Source organism: Panulirus ornatus, chromosome 38, assembly GCF_036320965.1.
Source record: "Panulirus ornatus isolate Po-2019 chromosome 38, ASM3632096v1, whole genome shotgun sequence".
Classification (NCBI taxonomy): domain Eukaryota; kingdom Metazoa; phylum Arthropoda; class Malacostraca; order Decapoda; family Palinuridae; genus Panulirus; species Panulirus ornatus.
The window spans coordinates 19,636,439-19,656,548 of NC_092261.1; the positions used below are offsets into that span (position 1 = coordinate 19,636,439).

At 41.1% G+C, this 20,110-nt stretch overlaps 1 protein-coding gene across 1 annotated transcript in view; it reads left to right on the top strand.

Annotated features, from left to right (window-relative positions):
* LOC139760929 (DBH-like monooxygenase protein 1) overlaps window positions 1–20,110 on the top strand; it is a 407,440-nt gene that overhangs the window by 289,094 nt on the left and 98,236 nt on the right. The window contains exon 7 of the mRNA XM_071684706.1: window positions 6,732–6,927. Within this exon, the coding sequence (XP_071540807.1) occupies window positions 6,732–6,927 (196 nt within the window). The remainder of the gene's footprint in view (window positions 1–6,731; window positions 6,928–20,110) is intronic.

Here is a 20,110-nt window from a genome sequence, read left to right on the forward strand (position 1 = left end):
ACACTCAGTCTCTAGCTGTCATGTAATAATGCACCGAAACCACAGCTTCCTTTCCACATCCAGACCCCACACAACTTTCCATGGTTTACCCCAGACGCTTCACATGCCCTGGTTCAATCCAGTGACAGCACGTCGACCCCGGTATACCACATCGTTCCAATTCACTCTTTTCCTTGCACGCCTTTCACCCTCCTGCATGTTCAGGCCCCGATCAATCAAAATCTTTTTCACTCCATCTTTCCACCTCCAATTTGGTCTCCCACTTCTCGTTCCCTCCATCTCTGACACATATATACTCTTGGTCAATCTTTCCTCACTCATTCTCTCCATGTGACCAAACCATTTCAAAACACCCTCTTCTGCTCTCTCAACCACACTCTTTTTATTTCCACACATCTCTCTTACCCTTACATTACTTACTCGATCAAACCACCTCACACCACATATTGTCCTCAAACATCTCATTTCCAGCACATCCTCCCTCCTGCGCACAACTCTATCCATAGCCCACGCCTCGTAACCATACAACATTGTTGGAACCACTATTCCTTCAAACATACCCATTTTTGCTTTCCGAGATAATGTTCTCGACTTCCAAACATTCTTCAAGGCTCCCAGAATTTTCGCCCCCTCCCCCACCCTATGATTCACTTCCACTTCCATGGTTCCATCCGCTGCCAGATCCACTCCCAGATATCTAAAACACTCTACTTCCTCCAGTTTAAACTTACCTCCCAATTGAATTGACCCTCAACCCTACTGTACCTGATAACCTTGCTCTTATTCACGTTTACTCTTAACTTTCTTCTTTCACTCACTTTACCAAACTCAGTCACCAGCCTCTGCAGTTTCTTACATGAATCAGCCACCAGCGCTGTATCATCAGCGGACAACAACTGACTCACTTCCCAAGCTCTCTCATCCACAACAGACTGCATACTTGCCCCTCTTTCCAAAACTCTTGCATTCACCTCCCTAACAACCCCATCCATAAACAAATTAAAGAACCATGGAGACATCACACACCCCTGCCGCAAACCCACATTCACTGAGAACCAATCACTTTCCTCTCTTCCTACACGTACACATGCCTTATATCCTCGATAAAAAATATATATATATATATATATATATATATATATATATATATATATATATATATATATATATATATATATATATATATATATATATATATATATATATATATATATATATAAGTAGCAGTACTCCTGAAACAGGAGTTTTTGGGCGTATGTGATAGAATGTAAGAAAGTAAATTCTCGATTAATATGGGTCAAACAAAGTTGATGGAGAGAGATGGGTGATTATTGGTGCATATGCACCTGGGCATGAGAAGAAAGATCATGAGAGGCAAGTGTTTTGGGAGCAGCTAAATGAGTGTGTTAGTGGTTTTGATGCACGAGACCGGGTTATAGTGATGGGTGATTTGAATGCAAAGGTGAGTAATGTGGCAGTTGAGGGAATAATTGGTATACATGGGGTGTTCAGTGTTGTAAATGGAAATGGTGAAGAGCTTGTAGATTTATGTGCTGAAAAAGGACTGGTGATTGGGAATACCTGGTTTAAAAAGGGAGATATACATAAGTATACGTATGTAAGTAGGAGAGATGGCCAGAGAGCGTTATTAGATTACGTGTTAATTGACAGGCGCGCGAAAGAGAGACTTTTGGATGTTAATGTGCTGAGAGGTGCAACTGGAGGGATGTCTGATCATTATCTTGTGGAGGCTAAGGTGAAGATTTGTATGGGTTTTCAGAAAAGAAGAGTGAATGTTGGGGTGAAGAGGGTGGTGAGAGTAAGTGAGCTTGGGAAGGAGACTTGTGTGAGGAAGTACCAGGAGAGACTGAGTGCAGAATGGAAAAAGGGAAGAACAAAGGAGGTAAGGAGAGTGGGGGAGGAATGGGATGTATTTAGGGAATCAGTGATGGATTGCGCAAAAGATGCTTGTGGCATGAGAAGAGTGGGAGGTGGGTTGATTAGAAAGGGTAGTGAGTGGTGGGATGAAGAAGTAAGATTATTAGTGAAAGAGAAGAGAGAGGCATTTGGACGATTTTCGCAGGGAAAAAATGCAATTGAGTGGGAGATGTATAAAAGAAAGAGACAGGAGGTCAAGAGAAAGGTGCAAGAGGTGAAAAAGAGGGCAAATGAGAGTTGGGGTGAGAGAGTATCATTGAATTTTAGGGAGAATAAAAAGATGCTCTGGAAGGAGGTAAATAAAGCGCGTAAGACAAGGGAGCAAATGGGAACTTCAGTGAAGGGCGCAAATGAGGAGGTGATAACAAGTAGTGGTGATGTGAGAAGGAGATGGAGTGAGTATTTTGAAGGTTTGTTGAATGTGTTTGATGATCGAGTGGCAGATATAGGGTGTTTTGGTCGATGTGGTGTGCAAAGTGAGAGGGTTGGGGAAAATGATTTGGTAAACAGAGAAGAGGTAGTAAAAGCTTTGCGGAAGATGAAAGCCGGCAAGGCAGCAGGTTTGGATGGTATTGCAGTGGAATTTATTAAAAAAGGGGGTGACTGTATTATTGACTGGTTGGTAAGGTTATTTAATGTATGTATGACTCATGGTGAGGTGCCTGAGGATTGGCGGAATGCGTGCATAGTGCCATTGTACAAAGGCAAAGGGGATAAGAGTGAGTGCTCAAATTACAGAGGTATAAGTTTGTTGAGTATTCCTGGTAAATTATATGGGAGGGTATTGATTGAGAGGGTGAAGGCATGTACAGAGCATCAGATTGGGGAAGAGCAGTGTGGTTTCAGAAGTGGTAGAGGATGTGTGGATCAGGTGTTTGCTTTGAAGAATGTATGTGAGAAATACTTAAAAAGCAAATGGATTTGTATGTAGCATTTATGGATCTGGAGAAGGCATATGATAGAGTTGATAGAGATGGTCTGTGGAAGGTATTAAGAATATATGGTGTGGGAGGCAAGTTGTTAGAAGCAGTGAAAAGTTTTTATCGAGGATGTAAGGCATGTGTACGTGTATGAAGAAAGGAAAGTGATTGGTTCTCAGTGAATGTAGGTTTGCGTCAGGGGTGTGTAATGTCTCCATGGTTGTTTAATTTGTTTATGGATGGGGTTGTTAGGGAGGTGAATGCAAGAGTTTTGGAAAGATGGGCAAGAATGAAGTCTGTTGTGGATGAGAGAGCTTGGGAAGTGAGTCAGTTGTTGTTCGCTGATGATACAGCGCTGGTGGCTGATTCATGTGAGAAACTGCAGAAGCTGGTGACTGAGTTTGGTAAAGTGTGTGAAAGAAGAAAGTTAAGAGTAAATGTGAATAAGAGCAAGGTTATTAGGTACAGTAGGGTTGAGGGTCAAGTCAGTTGGGAGGTAAGTTTGAATGGAGAAAAACTGGAGGAAGTAAAGTGTTTTCGATATTTGGGAGTGGATCTGGCAGCGAATGGAAGCATGGAAACGGAAGTGAATCATAGGGTGGGGGAGGGGGCGAAAATCCTGGGAGCCTTGAAGAATGTGTGGAAGTCGAGAACATTATCTCGGAAAGCAAAAATGGGTATGTTTGAAGGAATAGTGGTTCCAACAATGTTGTATGGTTGCGAGGCGTGGGCTATGGATAGAGTTGTGCGCAGGAGGGTGGATGTGCTGGAAATGAGATGTTTAAGGATAATGTGTGGTGTGAGGTGGTTTGATCGAGCAAGTAATGTAAGGGTAAGAGAGATGTGTGGAAATAAAAAGAGCGTGGTTGAGAGAGCAGAAGAGGGTGTTTTGAAATGGTTTGGGCACATGGAGAGAATGAGTGAGGAAAGATTGACGAAAAGGATATATGTGTCGGAGGTGAAGGGAACGAGGAGAAGTGGGAGACCAAATTGTAGGTGGAAAGATGGAATGAAAAAGATTTTGAGTGATCGGGGCCTGAACATGCAGGAGGGTGAAAGGCGTGCAAGGAATAGAGTGAATTGGATCGATGTGGTATACTGGGGTTGACGTGCTGTCAGTGGGTTGAATCAGGGCATGTGAAGCGTCTGGGGTAAACCATGGAAAGTTGTGAGGGGCCTGGATGTGGAAAGGGAGCTGTGGTTTCGAGCATTATTACATGACAGCTAGAGACTGAGTGTGAATGAATGGGGCCTTTGTTGTCTTTTCATAGCGCTACATCGCAGACATGAGGGAGGAGGGGATGTTATTCCATGTGTGGCGAGGTGGCGATGGGAATAAATAAAAGCAGACAGTATGAGTTATGTACATATGTATATATGTATATGTCTGTGTGTATATATATATATATATATATATATATATATATATATATATATATATATATATATATATATATATATATATATATATATATATATATATATATATGTGTACATTGAGATGTATAGGTATGTATATTTGCGTGTGTGGACGTATATGTGTATACATGTGTATGGGGGTGGGTTGGGCCATTTCTTTCGTCTGTTTCCTTGCGCTACCTCACAAACGCGGGAGACAGCGACAAAGCAAAATAAATAATAAATAATATATATATATATATATATATATATATATATATATATATATATATATATATATATATATATATATATATATATATAGCATTTTACCGAACCTAACTGCACAACGCGGAGTTTTATGAATACGAAGTAACACCCATTTGGGTGTTGAAATGTAGACTAGAAGGGTGGATGTTCTTTCAGTGCATAAGTTTCCCATAGATCAATGAATGCTTTGCAGAATTTTTAGATAATGGAGTAACGACATGATTATTCAATGGATAATAAGATTCGATGAACAAATTTGGGCGACTGATGTGTGAGCTCATTGATGACTTTTGGCCATCAAGAACAACTTTTTAAGATTGCAGAATGCGTAAATAGAGGAATATCCATTTCGTTATAGCAGTATAGTATCGTATGATAATTCCCTTGAACATGGTGATAAGTAATACCGTATCTTTAGGCAATTTTTCCCTCTGCAGGGTTATACCAACTTCCATATGTGTTATGTCATGATAATTGTCTTATATTACTCTGTCTCAGTGCCGATACAACATGAAAAATCTGGATGTCGGAAATTTAAGAGGTGCTGAAATCATTCTTTGTATCTATAATCAATTTATTTGCCACAATACTCAGATTTGCCTGTGATGAACCAAGTATTATATTTTTTCCCATGACTGCCTTCTAAAATGCATATTTTTCACTAGATCAAAAAGAATCATACCTAGGTGAGCACTCTTATGATCCTCCTCTTAACTATAAAATGTTTTCAGTTTATAGGAGTCATTGACTTTGTGCTATGGCGTTGACACACACACACACACACTCTCTCTCTCTCTCTCTCTCTCTCTCTCTCTCTCTCTCTCTCTCTCTCTCTCTCTCTCTCTCTCTCTCTCTCTCTCTCACACACACAAATTTACACAAAAATTATACCCATTTGGGGTTTCTAAATGATATATCATGGAGCTGTGGCGCTGACAAACATACAGATTCACAGACCCCATTTAGAAAAAAATAGATATCATACCCAGGTTTCTAGCTGTCATTGTCATGGAGCTATGGTGATGCATTAAGGGTGTGTGATGTTATTTTGGCTTTTTAACATGTTCATGGACGTGGTGGTGAGGAAGGTAAATGCAAAACTATTAGAGCGAAGGGTGAATGGGGCCAGGTAGGTGATGGTTGTTGTTTACAGACAACACTACCTGGTGGCAGACTCCAGAGTGAGACTGTAGTAGCTGGTGTCTAAGTTTAGGAAAGCGAGTGAAAGGAAGAAGCTTAGAGTTAATGTGAAGTGTAGGGGAAGATATGGCTGGATGGTTTGAGTGTGAGTTTGAATGGATAGGACCTGGAGGAAGTGGAATGTTTTAGATTACTCGTAAGTGGACATGGTTTGGAAGGTGAGCCTTATAGTGTAGTGGCTAAGGACCTGTGTCCATTAAGGAGAATGTAGGTTAAAGATGGGTATGTCTGAAGTTGTGTTACTCCCGAGAATGCTGTGTAAACGTGAGTCTTGGGCCCAGAATACAAAGAAGGGAAAAGGGCGGATATGTGAGAATTGAAATGCCTGAGGATGATATGTGGTGTAAGGTCGGTTAATCCTGAGGAATAATCATATAAGAGCAAGGTGTTGGAGTAAGCGTAGTCTGAGTGAGAGAGAGCTAAATTGTGTGTGCTGAAATAATTTGGACATATGGAGTGGAACAAAAAAGTGTATGCGAAAATCTGTGAGTTAGAAGTGAAGGAAGAAAGGGGGAGGTGGAGACCGAGGAGACTGAAGGACGGAGTGGAGACTTTAGGATATCAGCACCTGAATATTCAGAAGGATGAGATGCATATTTGAAATAAAATGAATCCGTATATAAAGGGCATTATGCTGATATTTGGCTGAAGTAGGACGTTGAAGTGATGAAGGTAAACTATGGAATAGACTGTGGGGCTTAGCTCTGGATGATAGGCTATTATTTTCGGCATGTCATACATAACAGTTAGGAAGTGGATGTGTGTAAATGAAGCCATTTTGCGTTTGTACCTCTTTTGACTACTGGAGGAAGAAACACAGTTAGACAAAAGAAAGATAATATATTAAGAAATCCAGAAAAACAAATGTATTGCAATGTCCTGGTCCCAAGAATTCAGGATTTTAATGTTCCTACACAAACATGTACTGACAACTTCTAGCCTTTATGGCTTCTTCATTCTTCGTAGATTGGCCTTACGAAAGCAACCTAACATTTGTCCCAACAGTATATTCCAGTTATTGAAGAAGAGAATCTGCAATATGTTCACCACATGCTCTTGTATGAATGCCATCTGCCCAATTCAGACAAGCACTTGGACAGATTTGTTGAAGCAAAGGGCGCTCAGTGTTATAACCGGAACATGCCTCTCTCTTGGTCTGCCTGCAACACACCAGTAGTTGCCTGGGCCGTCGGTTCAGAAGGTAGGTTTCAATATGTTTTCCATTTGATTATTTCTGTCCATTGTCAGTTTCAACAGGTACAAAATTCTGTGATTGATAATTTGCTATGATAGTATACAGGTAAGTGGTGCTGGCTACAGGCCACTATGAAACAAGACTCACCAGCTAATGTGAATCACTCTATGAAATGTTGCTGTTAAAGTAAGAGCTTCCATAACTTGATAGGAGAAAAAACATACTGCACACATAAACTTAGGTTTGGCAAAGGAGCCAAGCAGCCACCTGACCATAAAGCCTTTTTTTCCTTGTATCTTTTGAGAAAGCCTCTTTTGATTCGGAGGCAGCGTGTTTACTGGCCCTGTTAAATTATTATAGTCTCAGTCAACATAGGGAAGCCTTGCTGGATTAATTTTGAGTCAGAGTTTAAGCAGATGATGTGACAAAGCAGTGACGATACCAAAGCAGCTTTTCACATGAAACGGTTAATGATAGGTGCTCAAGACATACGAAGACCTTTAGGTTTAAAGACGAGAACACCCTATCTTATATGTGCTTTACCGTATTCCAGAACATTGAGATTCTTTTGCTCATTCAGTTTGCCTTGTAAACCATGTGGTGAATGATGTTTACTGGACAGAAAGGAATGGATTTACAAGGCTGGGAGTGGAGCTTCTTATAATGGTTTTGCTAGTGTTGACTTTTGCTCAAAATTGGTGATTTTGTTCATATATGTAGTACTGAACCCTGGTTCAGAGTTGAAAATATGAACATCAATCCATTTTCTCTACTCTGCTTTACCGCACGCAATGGAGTCTGGATGTCACCAGCCCCATATATAAGTAAGGAAGCTGTCCTTGCTCACCCTTTTCAAACGCGTCATGAATGATGGAAGTCTCTTGCTCGAAATTAACGAACCCGCCCTCTATCAGTAGGTGACGACTGCCGAGTCACTGAATTGTTCACTCCTTTTTAGGAAATATTGCTTTCTTCCCCAGATTATTGTGATGTCTAGTAACTGTTTTAGTTGCCAGGGCAACGATATATGGTGCCACAACAATCATCTGTTGTCCGATTATCGTGTACACTGTTAACATTTCGTTTTAACAGTTCCAGCATAGAACATGCCATGGCCCGTATTCAAGAACCATACGACGGGCGGTTGACTTTGCGAGGGCGAGGAGGCTTCTCATCGTCGCGGTAAGTGCGACGCAGGTCGACGCTGGTATGACTATGCGGTGAATTATTGGAACATTGCATAAGTGACCTTTGTAAGGGGACCCCCTTGCGATGAGACTTTACGACGGAAAATAATCGTTAATAATTACATATTTTATCGGTTAAATGATTATCTATGCTTTAAACGCATTCGAAAATATCATTCTCTTATGCTAAAGAGAAATGAATTCGAATAAAAGTTACAGGGAAATATATTTTCGAGACTGGTGCGAGTCTTACGCTACATGAGAATGTTTCTGGCAAAACATCAAAGACTATATAACATAGCACCAGTCTCGAAAAGATATTTTCCTGCAACATTAATTCGAATTCATATCTCTATAGCATAAGATGATAATCTTTTCGAAGGCATTTAATGGATAAATAATCATTTAAGAGATAGAATATGTAATTATTAGCGATCATTTTCCGTCGTAAAGTCTCTTCCCAAGGGGGTCCCTTAGCGAAGGCCATTTTGCAACGTTCCAATAATTCATTGTATAGTCATACCAGCCAGCCAATGAGCGTCGACTTGCGTTGCATTACCAAGTTGACAATGCAAAGCTTCGTCGCCTTCACAAGGTCGACCGACCTTCGTATGGCTCTTGAATACTGGCTATAGTTCCATATGGATAAAAGAGCTATTGCTTCTGCTGAAGAAAATAGTATTACACACACACACACACACACACACACACACACACACACACACACACACATACATATCTGAAGTTCCAAAGATTTCCAAAAGATTCCGAAACAAAAAGAGTTGACGGTTAGATAAGTTTCAGTAAATTTCGATAAATATTATGATTTCTCTGGAAGGCATATCGTCGTCGCGCAGCGAAGCAAAGCACAGATGTTTTGGTCTTATATGTAAGATTTCAAGATTCTTTGGAAATTATATAGAATCCTTAAATCTTAGTATAAACTGAGTGAGGAAAACTGAAATTATAGGAATAGTCAAAATATGAACCGAATCTGCACGAAAGAGAAATTCCCGTTCCTTTCCATAGATACAGTAAAATTTATACTTAAGTTCATCATAGAAACGGTTATTAAAACTAGATAAAACGCATATCAGTTGACTCATTAACATAACAATGGGTAAGGCTCTTGAAGGATATAGATAGTAACTATAAACGCCTTAACTATTAGCCAAATTACACCTCCATGGAGTAGAGTTTAGCGTTCATAACCGGGCGCATTCGCATACCGCCGAGGGTCGAACCCATAACTTTCTAAAACGGGAAACAGAATAAGGAGTCACGCGGGGAGTGTTCATCCTCCTCGAAGGCTCAGATTAGGGGTGTCTAAATGTGTGTGGATGTAACCAAGATAAGAAAAATAAGAAAAAAAGGAGAGATAGGTAGTATGTTTGAGGAAAGGGACCTGGATGTTTTGGCTCTGAGTGAAACGAAGCTCAAGGGTAAAGGGGAAGAGTGGTTTGGGAATGTCTTGGGAGTAAAGTCAGGGATTAGTGAGAGGACAAGAGCAAGGGAAGGAGTAGCACTACTCCTGAAACGGGAGTTGTAGGAATATGTGATAGAATGTAAGAAAGTAAATTCAAGATTGATATGGGTAAAACTGAAAGTTGATGGAGAGAGATGGATGATTATTGGTGCATATGCACCTGGGCATGAGAAGAAACATCATGAGAGGCAAGTGTTTTAGGTGCAGCTGAATGGGTGTGTTAGTGGTTTTGATGCACAAGACCGGGTTATAGTGATGGGTGATTTGAACGCAAAGTTGAGTGATGTGGCAGTTGAGGGAATAATTGGTATACATGGGGTGTTCAGCGTTGTAAATGGAAATGGTGAAGAGCTTGTGGATTTATGTGCTGAAAAAGGACTGGTGATTAGGAATATCTGGTTTAAAAAGCGAGATATACATAAGTATACGTATGTAAGTAGGAGAGATGGCCAGAGAGCGTTATTGGATTACGTGTTAATAGATAGGCGCGCGAAAGAGAGACTTTTGGATGTTAATGTGCTGAGAGGTGCAACTGGAGCGATGTCTGATCATTATCTTGTGGAGGCGAAGGTGAAGATTTGCAGGGGTTTTCAGAAAAGAAGAGAGAATGTTGGGATGAAGAGAGTGGTGAGAGTAAGTGAGCTTGGGAAGGAGACTTGTGTGAGGAAGTGCCAGGAGAGACTGAGTACAGAATGGAAAAAGGTGAGAACAAAGGAGGTAAGGGGAGTCGGGGAGGAATGGGATGTATTTAGGGAAGCAGTAATAGCTTGCGCAAAAGATGCTTGTGGCATGAGAAGCATGGGAGGTGGGTTGATTAGAAAGGGTAGTGAGTGGTGGGATGAAGAAGTAAGATTATTAGTGAAAGAGAAGAGAGAGGCTTCTGGACGATTTTTGCAGGGAAAAAATGCAAATGAGAGGGAGATATATAAAAGAAAGAGGCAGGAGGTCAAGAGAAAGGTGCAAGAGGTGAAAAGGAGGGCAATGAGAGTTGGGGTGAGAGAGTATCATTAAATTTTAGGGAGAATAAAAAGATGTTTTGGAAGGAGGTAAATAACGTGCGTAAGACAAGGGAGCAAATGGGAACTTCAGTGAAGGGGGCTAATGGGGAGGTGATAACAAGTTGTGGTGATATGAGAAGGAGATAGAGTGAGTATTTTGAAGGTTTGTTGAATGTGTTTGATGATAGAGTGGCAGATATAGGGTGTTTTGGTCGAGGTGGTGTGCAAAGTGAGAGGGTTAGGGAAAATTATTTGGTAAACAGAGAAGAGGTAGTAAAAGCTTTGCGGAAGATGAAATCCGGTAAGGCAGCAGGTTTGGATGGTATTGCAGTGGAATTTATGAAAAAAGGGGGTGACTGTATTGTTGAGTGGTTGGTAAGGCTATTTAATGTATGTATGATTCAAGGTGAGGTGCCTGAGGATTGGCGGAATGCTTGCATAGTGCCATTGTACATCGGAAAAGGGGATAAGAGTGAGTGCTCAAATTACAGAGGTATAAGTTTGTTGAGTATTCCTGGTAAAATGTATGGGAGGGTATTGATTGAGAGGGTGAAGGCATGTACAGAGTATCAGATTGGGGAAGAGCATTGTGGTTTCAGAAGTGGTAGAGGATGTGTGGATCAGGTGTTTGCTTTGAAGAATGTATGTGAGAAATACTTAGAAAAGCAAAAGGATTTGTATGTAGCATTTATGGATCTGGAGAAGGCATATGATAAAGTTGATAGAGATGCTCTGTGGAAGGTATTAACAATATATGGTGTGGAAGGCAAGTTGTTAGAAGCAGCGAAAAGTTTTCATCGAGGATGTAAGGCATGTGTACGTGTAGGAAGAGAGGTTTGTGATTGGTTCTCAGTGAATGTAGGTTTGCGGCAGGGGTGTGTGATGTCTCCATGGTTGTTTAATTTGTTTACGGATGGGGTTGTTAGGGAGGTGAATGCAGGAGTTTTGGAAAGAGGGGCAAGTATACAGTCTGTTGCGGATGAGAGAGCTTGGGAAGTGAGTCAGTTGTTGTTCGCTGATGATACAGCGCTGGTGGCTGATTCATGTGAGAAACTGCAGAAGCTGGTGACTGAGTTTGGTAAAGTGTGTGAAAGAAGAAAGTTAAGAGTAAATGTGAATAAGAGCAAGGTTATTAGGTACAGTAGGGTTGAGGGTCAAGTCAATTGGGAGGTAAGTTTGAATGGAGAAAAACTGGAGGAAGTAAATTGTTTTAGATATCTGGGAGTGGATTTGGCAGCGGATGGAACCATGGAAGCGGAGGTGAATCATAGGGTGGGGGAGGGGGCGAAAATTTTGGGAGCCTTGAAGAATGTTTGGAAGTCGAAAACATTATCTCGGAAAGCAAAAATGTGTATGTTTGAAGGAATAGTGGTTCCAACAATATTGTATGGTTGCGAGGCGAGGACTATGGATAGAGTTGTGCGGAGGAGGGTGGATGTGCTGGAAATGAGATGTTTAAGGACAATATGTGGTGTGAGGTGGTTTGATCGAGTAAGTAATTTAAGGGTAAGAGAGATGTGTGGAAATAAAAAGAGTGTGGTTGAGAGAGCAGAGAGGGTGTTTTGAAATAGTGTGGTCACATGGAGAGAATGAGTGAGGAAAGATTGACCAAGATGATATATGTGCCAGAGGTGGAGGGAACGCGAAGAGGGAGACCAAATTGGAGGTGGAAAGATGGATTGAAAAAGATTTTGAGTGATCGGGGCCTGAACATGCATGAGGGTGAAAGGCGTGCAAGGAATAGAGTGAATTGGAACGATTTGGTATTCCTGGGTCGACGTGCTCTCAATGGATTGAACCAGGGTATGTGAAGCGTCTGGGGTAAAGCATGGAAAGTTGTGTGGGGCCTGGATTTGTTAAGGGAGCTGTGGTTTCGGTGCATTATTACATGACAGCTCGAGACTGAGTGTGAAGGAATGGGGCCTTTGTTCCTAGCGCTACCTCGCACACATGAGGGGGGAAGGGGATGGTATTCCATGTGTGGCGGGGTGGCGATGGGAATAAATAAAGGCAGACAGTATGAATTATTTACGTGTGTATATATGTATATGTATGTGTGTGTATATATATGTTTACATTGAGATGTATAGGTATGTATATTTGCGTGTGTGGACGTGTATGTATATACATGTGTATGGGTTGGGCCATTCTTTCGTCTGTTTCCTTGCACTACCTCGCTAACGCGGGAGACAGCGACAAAGCAAAAGTAAATAATATATATATATATATATATATATATATATATATATATATATATATATATATATATATATATATATATATATATATATATATATATATATATATATATATATATATGTATATATATTTATTTATTTTCTAAGTATTTCTCACATACAATCTTCAAAGCAAGCACCTGATCCACACATCCTCTATCACTTTGTCTGATGCTCTGTACATGTCTTCACCCTCTCAATCAACACACTCCCTTATGATTTCCCAGGAATACTCAAAAAACGTATACCTCTGTATTCTGAGCACTCACCTTTATCCCCTTTGCCTTTGTACAATGGCACTATACATGCATCCCGCCAATCCTCAGGCACTTCCCCATGAACCATACACAAATTGAATACCCTCACCAATCAGCCAACAATACAGTTACCCCATTTATTGATAAATTCCACTACAATACCAACCAAATATGCCGCCTTGCCGCCTTTCATCTTCCGCAAAGCTTTCACTACCTCCTCTATATTTACCAAATCATTCTCCTTGACACTCTCACTTCGCACACCACCTCTACCAAAACATTCTATATCTGCCACTCTATCATCTAACACACTTCAGAAATATTCAAAATACTCACTCCATTTCCTTTTCACATCACCGCTACTTGTTATTATCTCCCCATTAGCCCCCTTCACAGATGTTCCCATTTGTTCTCTTGTCTTACGCACCTTATTTATTTCCTTCCATAACATCTTTTTATTCTCCCTAAAGTTTAATGATACTCTCTCACCTCAACTCTCATTTGCCCTCTTTTTCACCTCTTTCACCTTTTTCTTGACCTCCTGCCTCTTTCTTTTATACATCCCCCAATCATTTGCATCATTTCCCTGCAAAAATCGTCCAAATGCCTCTTACTTCTTTTTCACTAACAATCTTAACCTCTTCATCCCACCACTCACTACCCTTTCTAATCTGCCCACCTCCCACGCTTCTCATGCCACAGGCATCTTATACGCAGATCATCACTGCTTCCCTAAATACATCCCATTCCTCCTCACTTCCCTTACATCCTTTGCTCTCACCTTTTTCCATCCTGCACTCAGTCTCTCCTGGTACTTCCTCAGACAAGTCTCCTACCCAAGCTCACTTACTCTCACCACTCACTTCACCCCAACATTTTCCTCTTTTCTGAAAACCCCTACAAATCTTATCCTTCGCCTCCACAAGATAATGATCAGACATCCCTCCAGTTGCACCTCTCAGCACATTAACATCCAAAAGTCTCTATTTCGCGCGCCTATCAATTAACACGCAGTAAAATAACGCTCTATGGCCATCTCTCCTACTTACATACGTATGTTTATGTATATCTCTTTAGAAACCAGATGTTCCCAATCTCCACTCCCTTTTTAGCACACAAATCTACAAGCTCCTCACCATTTCCATTTACAGCAATGAACACCCTAAGTACACCAATTATTCCCTCAACTGCCACATTACTCACCTTTGCATTCAAATCACCCATCACTATAACCCGGTCTCGTGCATCAAAACGACTAGCATACTCACTCAGCTGCTCCCAAAACACATGCCTCTCTTGATATTTCTTCTCATGCCCAGGTGCATATGCACCAATAATCACCCATCTCTCACCATCCACTTTCAGTATTACCCATATCAGTCTAGAGTTTACTTTCTTACACTATCACATACTCCCACAACTGTTTCAGGAGTAGTGTTACTTCTTCCTTTGCTCTTGTCCTCTCACTAACCCCTGACTTTATTCCCAAAACATTCCCAAACCACTCTTACCCTTTACCCTTGAGATTTGTTTCTCTCAGAGCCAAAACATCCAGGTTCCTTTCGTCAAGCATTTTACCTATCTCTCCTTTTTTCGCATCTTGGTTACATCCACAGACATTTAGACACCACAATCTGACCCGTCTGTTACGATGAGCACTCCCTGCCTGACTCCTGTTTTTTCTTTTAGAACGTTAAAATATACGGAGGAGAGGGTTTTTAGTCCCCTGCTCCCGTTCCCTTTAGTTACCTTTTACGACACTTGAGGAATGCGTCCGAAGTATTCTTTTTCCCCTATCCCCAGGGATATATATATATATATATATATATATATATATATATATATATATATATATATATATATATATATATATATATATATAAATATATATATATATATATATATATATATATATATATATATATATATATATATATATATATATATATATATATATATATATATATATTTTTTTTTTTTTTTTGTCGCTGTCTCCCGCGTTTGCGAGGTAGCGCAAGGAAACAGACGAAAGAAATGGCCCAACCCACCCCCATACACATGTATATACATACGTCCACACACGCAAATATACATACCTACACAGCTTTCCATGGTTTACCCCAGACGCTTCACATGCCTTGATTCAATCCACTGACAGCACGTCAACCCCGGTATACGACATCGCTCCAATTCACTCTATTCCTTGCCCTCCTTTCACCCTCCTGCATGTTCAGGCCCCGATCACACAAAATCTTTTTCACTCCATCTTTCCACCTCCAATTTGGTCTCCCTCTTCTCCTCGTTCCCTCCACCTCCGACACGTATATCCTCTTGGTCAATCTTTCCTCACTCATTCTCTCCATGTGACCAAACCATTTCAAAACACCCTCTTCTGCTCTTTCAACCACGCTCTTTTTATTTCCACACATCTCTCTTACCCTTACGTTACTTACTCGATCAAACCACCTCACAACACCCATTGTCCTCAAACATCTCATTTCCAGCACATCCATCCTCCGGCGCACAACTCTATCCATAGTCCACGCCTCGCAACCATACAACATTGTTGGAACCACTATTCCTTCAAACATACCCATTTTTGCTTTCCGAGATAATGTTCTCGACTTCCAAACATTCTTCAAGGCTCCCAGAATTTTCGCCCCCTCCCCCACCCTATGATCCACTTCCGCTTCCATGTTTCCATCCGCTGCCAGATCCACTCCCAGATATCTAAAACACTTCACTTCCTCCAGTTTTTCTCCATTCAAACTCACCTCCCAATTGACTTGACCCTCAACCCTACTGTACCTAATAACCTTGCTCTTATTCACATTTACTCTTAACTTTCTTCTTTCACACACTTTACCAAACTCAGTTACCAGCTTCTGCAGTTTCTCACATGAATCAGCCACCAGCGCTGTATCATCAGCGAACAACAACTGACTCACTTCCCAAGCTCTCTCATCCCCAACAGACTTCATACTTGCCCCTCTTTCCAAAACTCTTGCATTCACCTCCCTAACAACCCCATCCATAAACAAATTAAACAACCATGGAGACATCACACACCCATGCCGCAAACCTACATTCACTGAGAACCAATCACTTTCCTCTCTTCCTACACGTACACATGCCTTACATCCTCGATAAAAACTTTTCACTGCTTCTAACAACTTGCCTCCCACACCATATATTCTTAATACCTTCCACAGAGCATCTCTATCAACTCTATCATATGACTTCTCCAGATCCATAAATGCTACATACAAATCCATTTGCTTTTCTAAGTATTTCTCACACACATTCTTCAAAGCAAACACCTGATCCACACATCCTCTACCACTTCTGAAACCACACTGCTCTTCCCCAATCTGATGCTCTGTACCTGCCTTCACCCTCTCAATCAATACCCTCCCATATAATTTGCCAGGAATACTCAACAAACTTATACCTCTGTAATTTGAGCACTCACTCTTATCCCCTTTGCCTTTGTACAATGGCACTATGCACGCATTCCGCCAATCCTCAGGCACCTCACCATGAGTCATACATACATTAAATAACCTTACCAACCAGTCAACAATACAGTCACCCCCTTTTTTAATAAATTCCACTGCAATACCATCCAAACCTGCTGCCTTGCCGGCTTTCATCTTCCGCAAAGCTTTTACTACCTCTTCTCTGTTTACCAAATCATTTTCCCTAACCCTCGCACTTTGCACACCACCTCGACCAAAACACCCTCTATCATCAAACACATTCAACAAACCTTCAAAATACTCACTCCATCTCCTTCTCACATCACCACTACTTGTTATCACCTCCCCATTTGCGCCCTTCACTGAAGTTCCCATTTGCTCCCTTGTCTTACGCACTTTATTTACCTCCTTCCAGAACATCTTTTTATTCTCCCTAAAATTTAATGATATATATATATATTTTTTTTTTTTTTTGCTTTGTCGCTGTCTCCCGCGTCTGCGAGGTAGCGCAAGGAAACAGACGAAAGAAATGTCCCAACCTACCCCCATACACAATGTATATACATACACGTCCACACACGCAAATATACATACCTATACATCTCAGTGTACACATATATATACACACACAGACACATACATATATACCCATGCACACAATTCACACTGTTTGCCTTTATTCATTCCCATCGCCACCTCGCCACACATGGAATACCATCCCCCTCCCTCCTCATGTGTGCGAGGTAGCACTAGGAAAAGACAACAAAGGCCCCATTCGTTCACACTCAGTCTCTAGCTGTCATGCAATAATGCCCGAAACCACAGCTCCCTTTCCACATCCAGGCTCCACACAACTTTCCATGGTTTACCCCAGACGCTTCACATGCCCTGATTCAATCCACTGACAGCACTTCAACCCCGGTATACCACATCGATCCAATTCACTGTATTCCTTGCCCTCCTTTCACCCTCCTGCATGTTCAGGCCCCGATCACACAAAATCTTTTTCACTCCATCGTTCCACCTCCAATTTGGTCTCCCACTTCTCCTCGTTCCCTCCACCTCCGACACATATATCCTCTTGGTCAATCTTCCTCACTCATTCTCTCCATGTGCCCAAACCATATCAAAACACCCTCTTCTGCTCTCTCAACCACGCTCTTTTTATTTCCACACATCTCTCTTCCCCTTACATTACTTACTCGATCAAACTACCTCACACCACACATTGTCCTCAAACATCTCATTTCCAGCACATCCACTCTCCTGCACACAACTCTATCCATAGCCCACGCCTCGCAACCATACAACATTGTTGGAACCACTATTCCTTCAAACATACCCATATTAGCTTTCCGAGATAATGTTCTCGACTTCCACACATTCTTCAAGGCTCCCAGGATTTTCGCCCCCTCCCCCACTCTATGATCCACTTCCGCTTCCATGGTTCCATCCGCTGCCAGATCCACTCCCAGATATCTAAAACACTTTACTTCCTCCAGTTTTTCTCCATTCAAACTTACCTCCCAATTGACTTGACCCTCAACCCTACTGTACCTAATAACCTTGCTCTTATTCACATTTACTCTTAACTTTCTTTATATATATATATATTTATATATATATATATATATATATATATATATATATATATATATATATATATATATATATATATATATATATATATATATATATATATATATATATATATATATATATAGGGGAGAAAGAATACATCTCACGCATTCCTAACGTGTCGTAGAGGACGACTAAAGGGGAAGGGAACAGGAGAAACAGAAGAAGTAATCACTCGGGGATTGCTCATCCTCCTCGAATGCTCAGATTGGGGTGTCTAAATGTGTGTGGATGTAACCAAGATGAGAAAAAAGGAGAGATAGGTAGTATGTTTGAGGAAAGGAACCTGGATATTTTGGCTCTGAGTGAAGCGAAGCTCAACGGTAAAGGGGAAGAGTGGTTTGGGAATGTCTTGGGAGTAAAGTCAGGGGTTAGTGAGAGGACAAGAGCAAGGGAAGGAGTAGCACTACTCCTGAAACAGGAGTTGTGGGAGTATGTGATAGAGAATAAGAAAGTAAACTCTAGTTTGATATGGGTAAAACTGAAAGTGGATGGAGAGAGATTGGTGATTATTGGTGCATATGCACCTGGGCATGAGAAGAAATACCAAGAGAGGCAAGTGTTTTGGGAGCAGCTGAGTGAGTGTGCTAGTAGTTTCGATGCACGAGACCGGGTTATAGTGATGGGTGATTTGAATGCAAAGGTGAGTAATGTGGCAGTTGAGGGAATAATTGGTGTACTTAGGGTGTTCAGTGTTGTAAATGGAAATGGTAAAGAGCTTATCGATTTATGTGCTGAAAAAAGACTGGTGATTGGGAATCCCTGGTTTAAAAAGAGAGATATACATAAGGATACGTATGTAAGCAAAAAAGATGGCCAGAAAGCGTTATTGGATTACGTGTTAATTGATAGGCGCGCGAAAGAGAGACTTTTGGATGTTAATGTCTTGAGAGGTGCAATTGGAGGGATGTTTGATCATTACCTTATGGAGGCTAAGATGAAGGTTTGTAGAGGTTTTCAGAAAAGAAGAGAGAATGCTGTGGTGAAAAGAGTGGTGAGAGTAAGTGAGCTTTGTAAGGAGACTTGTGTGACGAAGTACCAGGAGAAACTGAGTACAGAATGGAAAAAGGTGAGAACAAAGGAAGTACGGGAAGTGGGGGAGGAATGGGATGTATTTAGGGAAGCAGTGATGGCTTGCGTAAAAGATACTTGTGGCATGAGAAGCGTGGTAGGTGGGCAGATTAGAAAGGGTAGTGAGTGGTGGGGATGAAGAAATGAGATTATTAGTGAAATAGACGAGAGAGGCATTTGGACGATTTTTGCAGGGAAATAATGCAAATGATTGGGATATGTATTACAGAAAGAGGCAGGAGGTCAAGAGAAAGGTGCAAGATGTGAAAAAGAGAGCAAATGAGAATTGGGGTGAGAGAGTATCATCAAATTTTAGGGAGGAGGTAAATAAAGTGAGTAAGACAAGGGAACAAATGGGAACTTCAGAGAAGGGGGCAAGTGGGAGGTGATAACAAGTAGTGGTGATGTGAAAAGGAGACGGAATAAGTATTTTGAAGGTTTGTTGAATGTGTTTGATGATAGAACGGCATATATAGGGTATTTTGGTGGAGGTGGTGTGCAAAGTTGGAGGGTTAGGGAAAATGATTTGGTAAACAGAGAAGAGGTATTAAAAGCTTTGCGGAAGATGAAAGCCGGCAATGCAGCGGGTTTGGATGATATTGCAGTGGAATTTACTACAAAAGGGAGTAACTGTATTGTTGAGTGGTTGTATGTATAACTCATGATGAGGTGCCTGAGGATTTGCGTAATGCTTGCATAGTGCCATTGTACAAAAGCAAAGGGGATAAAAGTGAGTGCTCAAATTACAGAGGTATATGTTTGTTGAGTACTCCTGGGAAATTATATGGGATGGTATTGATTGAGAGGGTGAAGGCATGTACAGAGAATCAGATTGG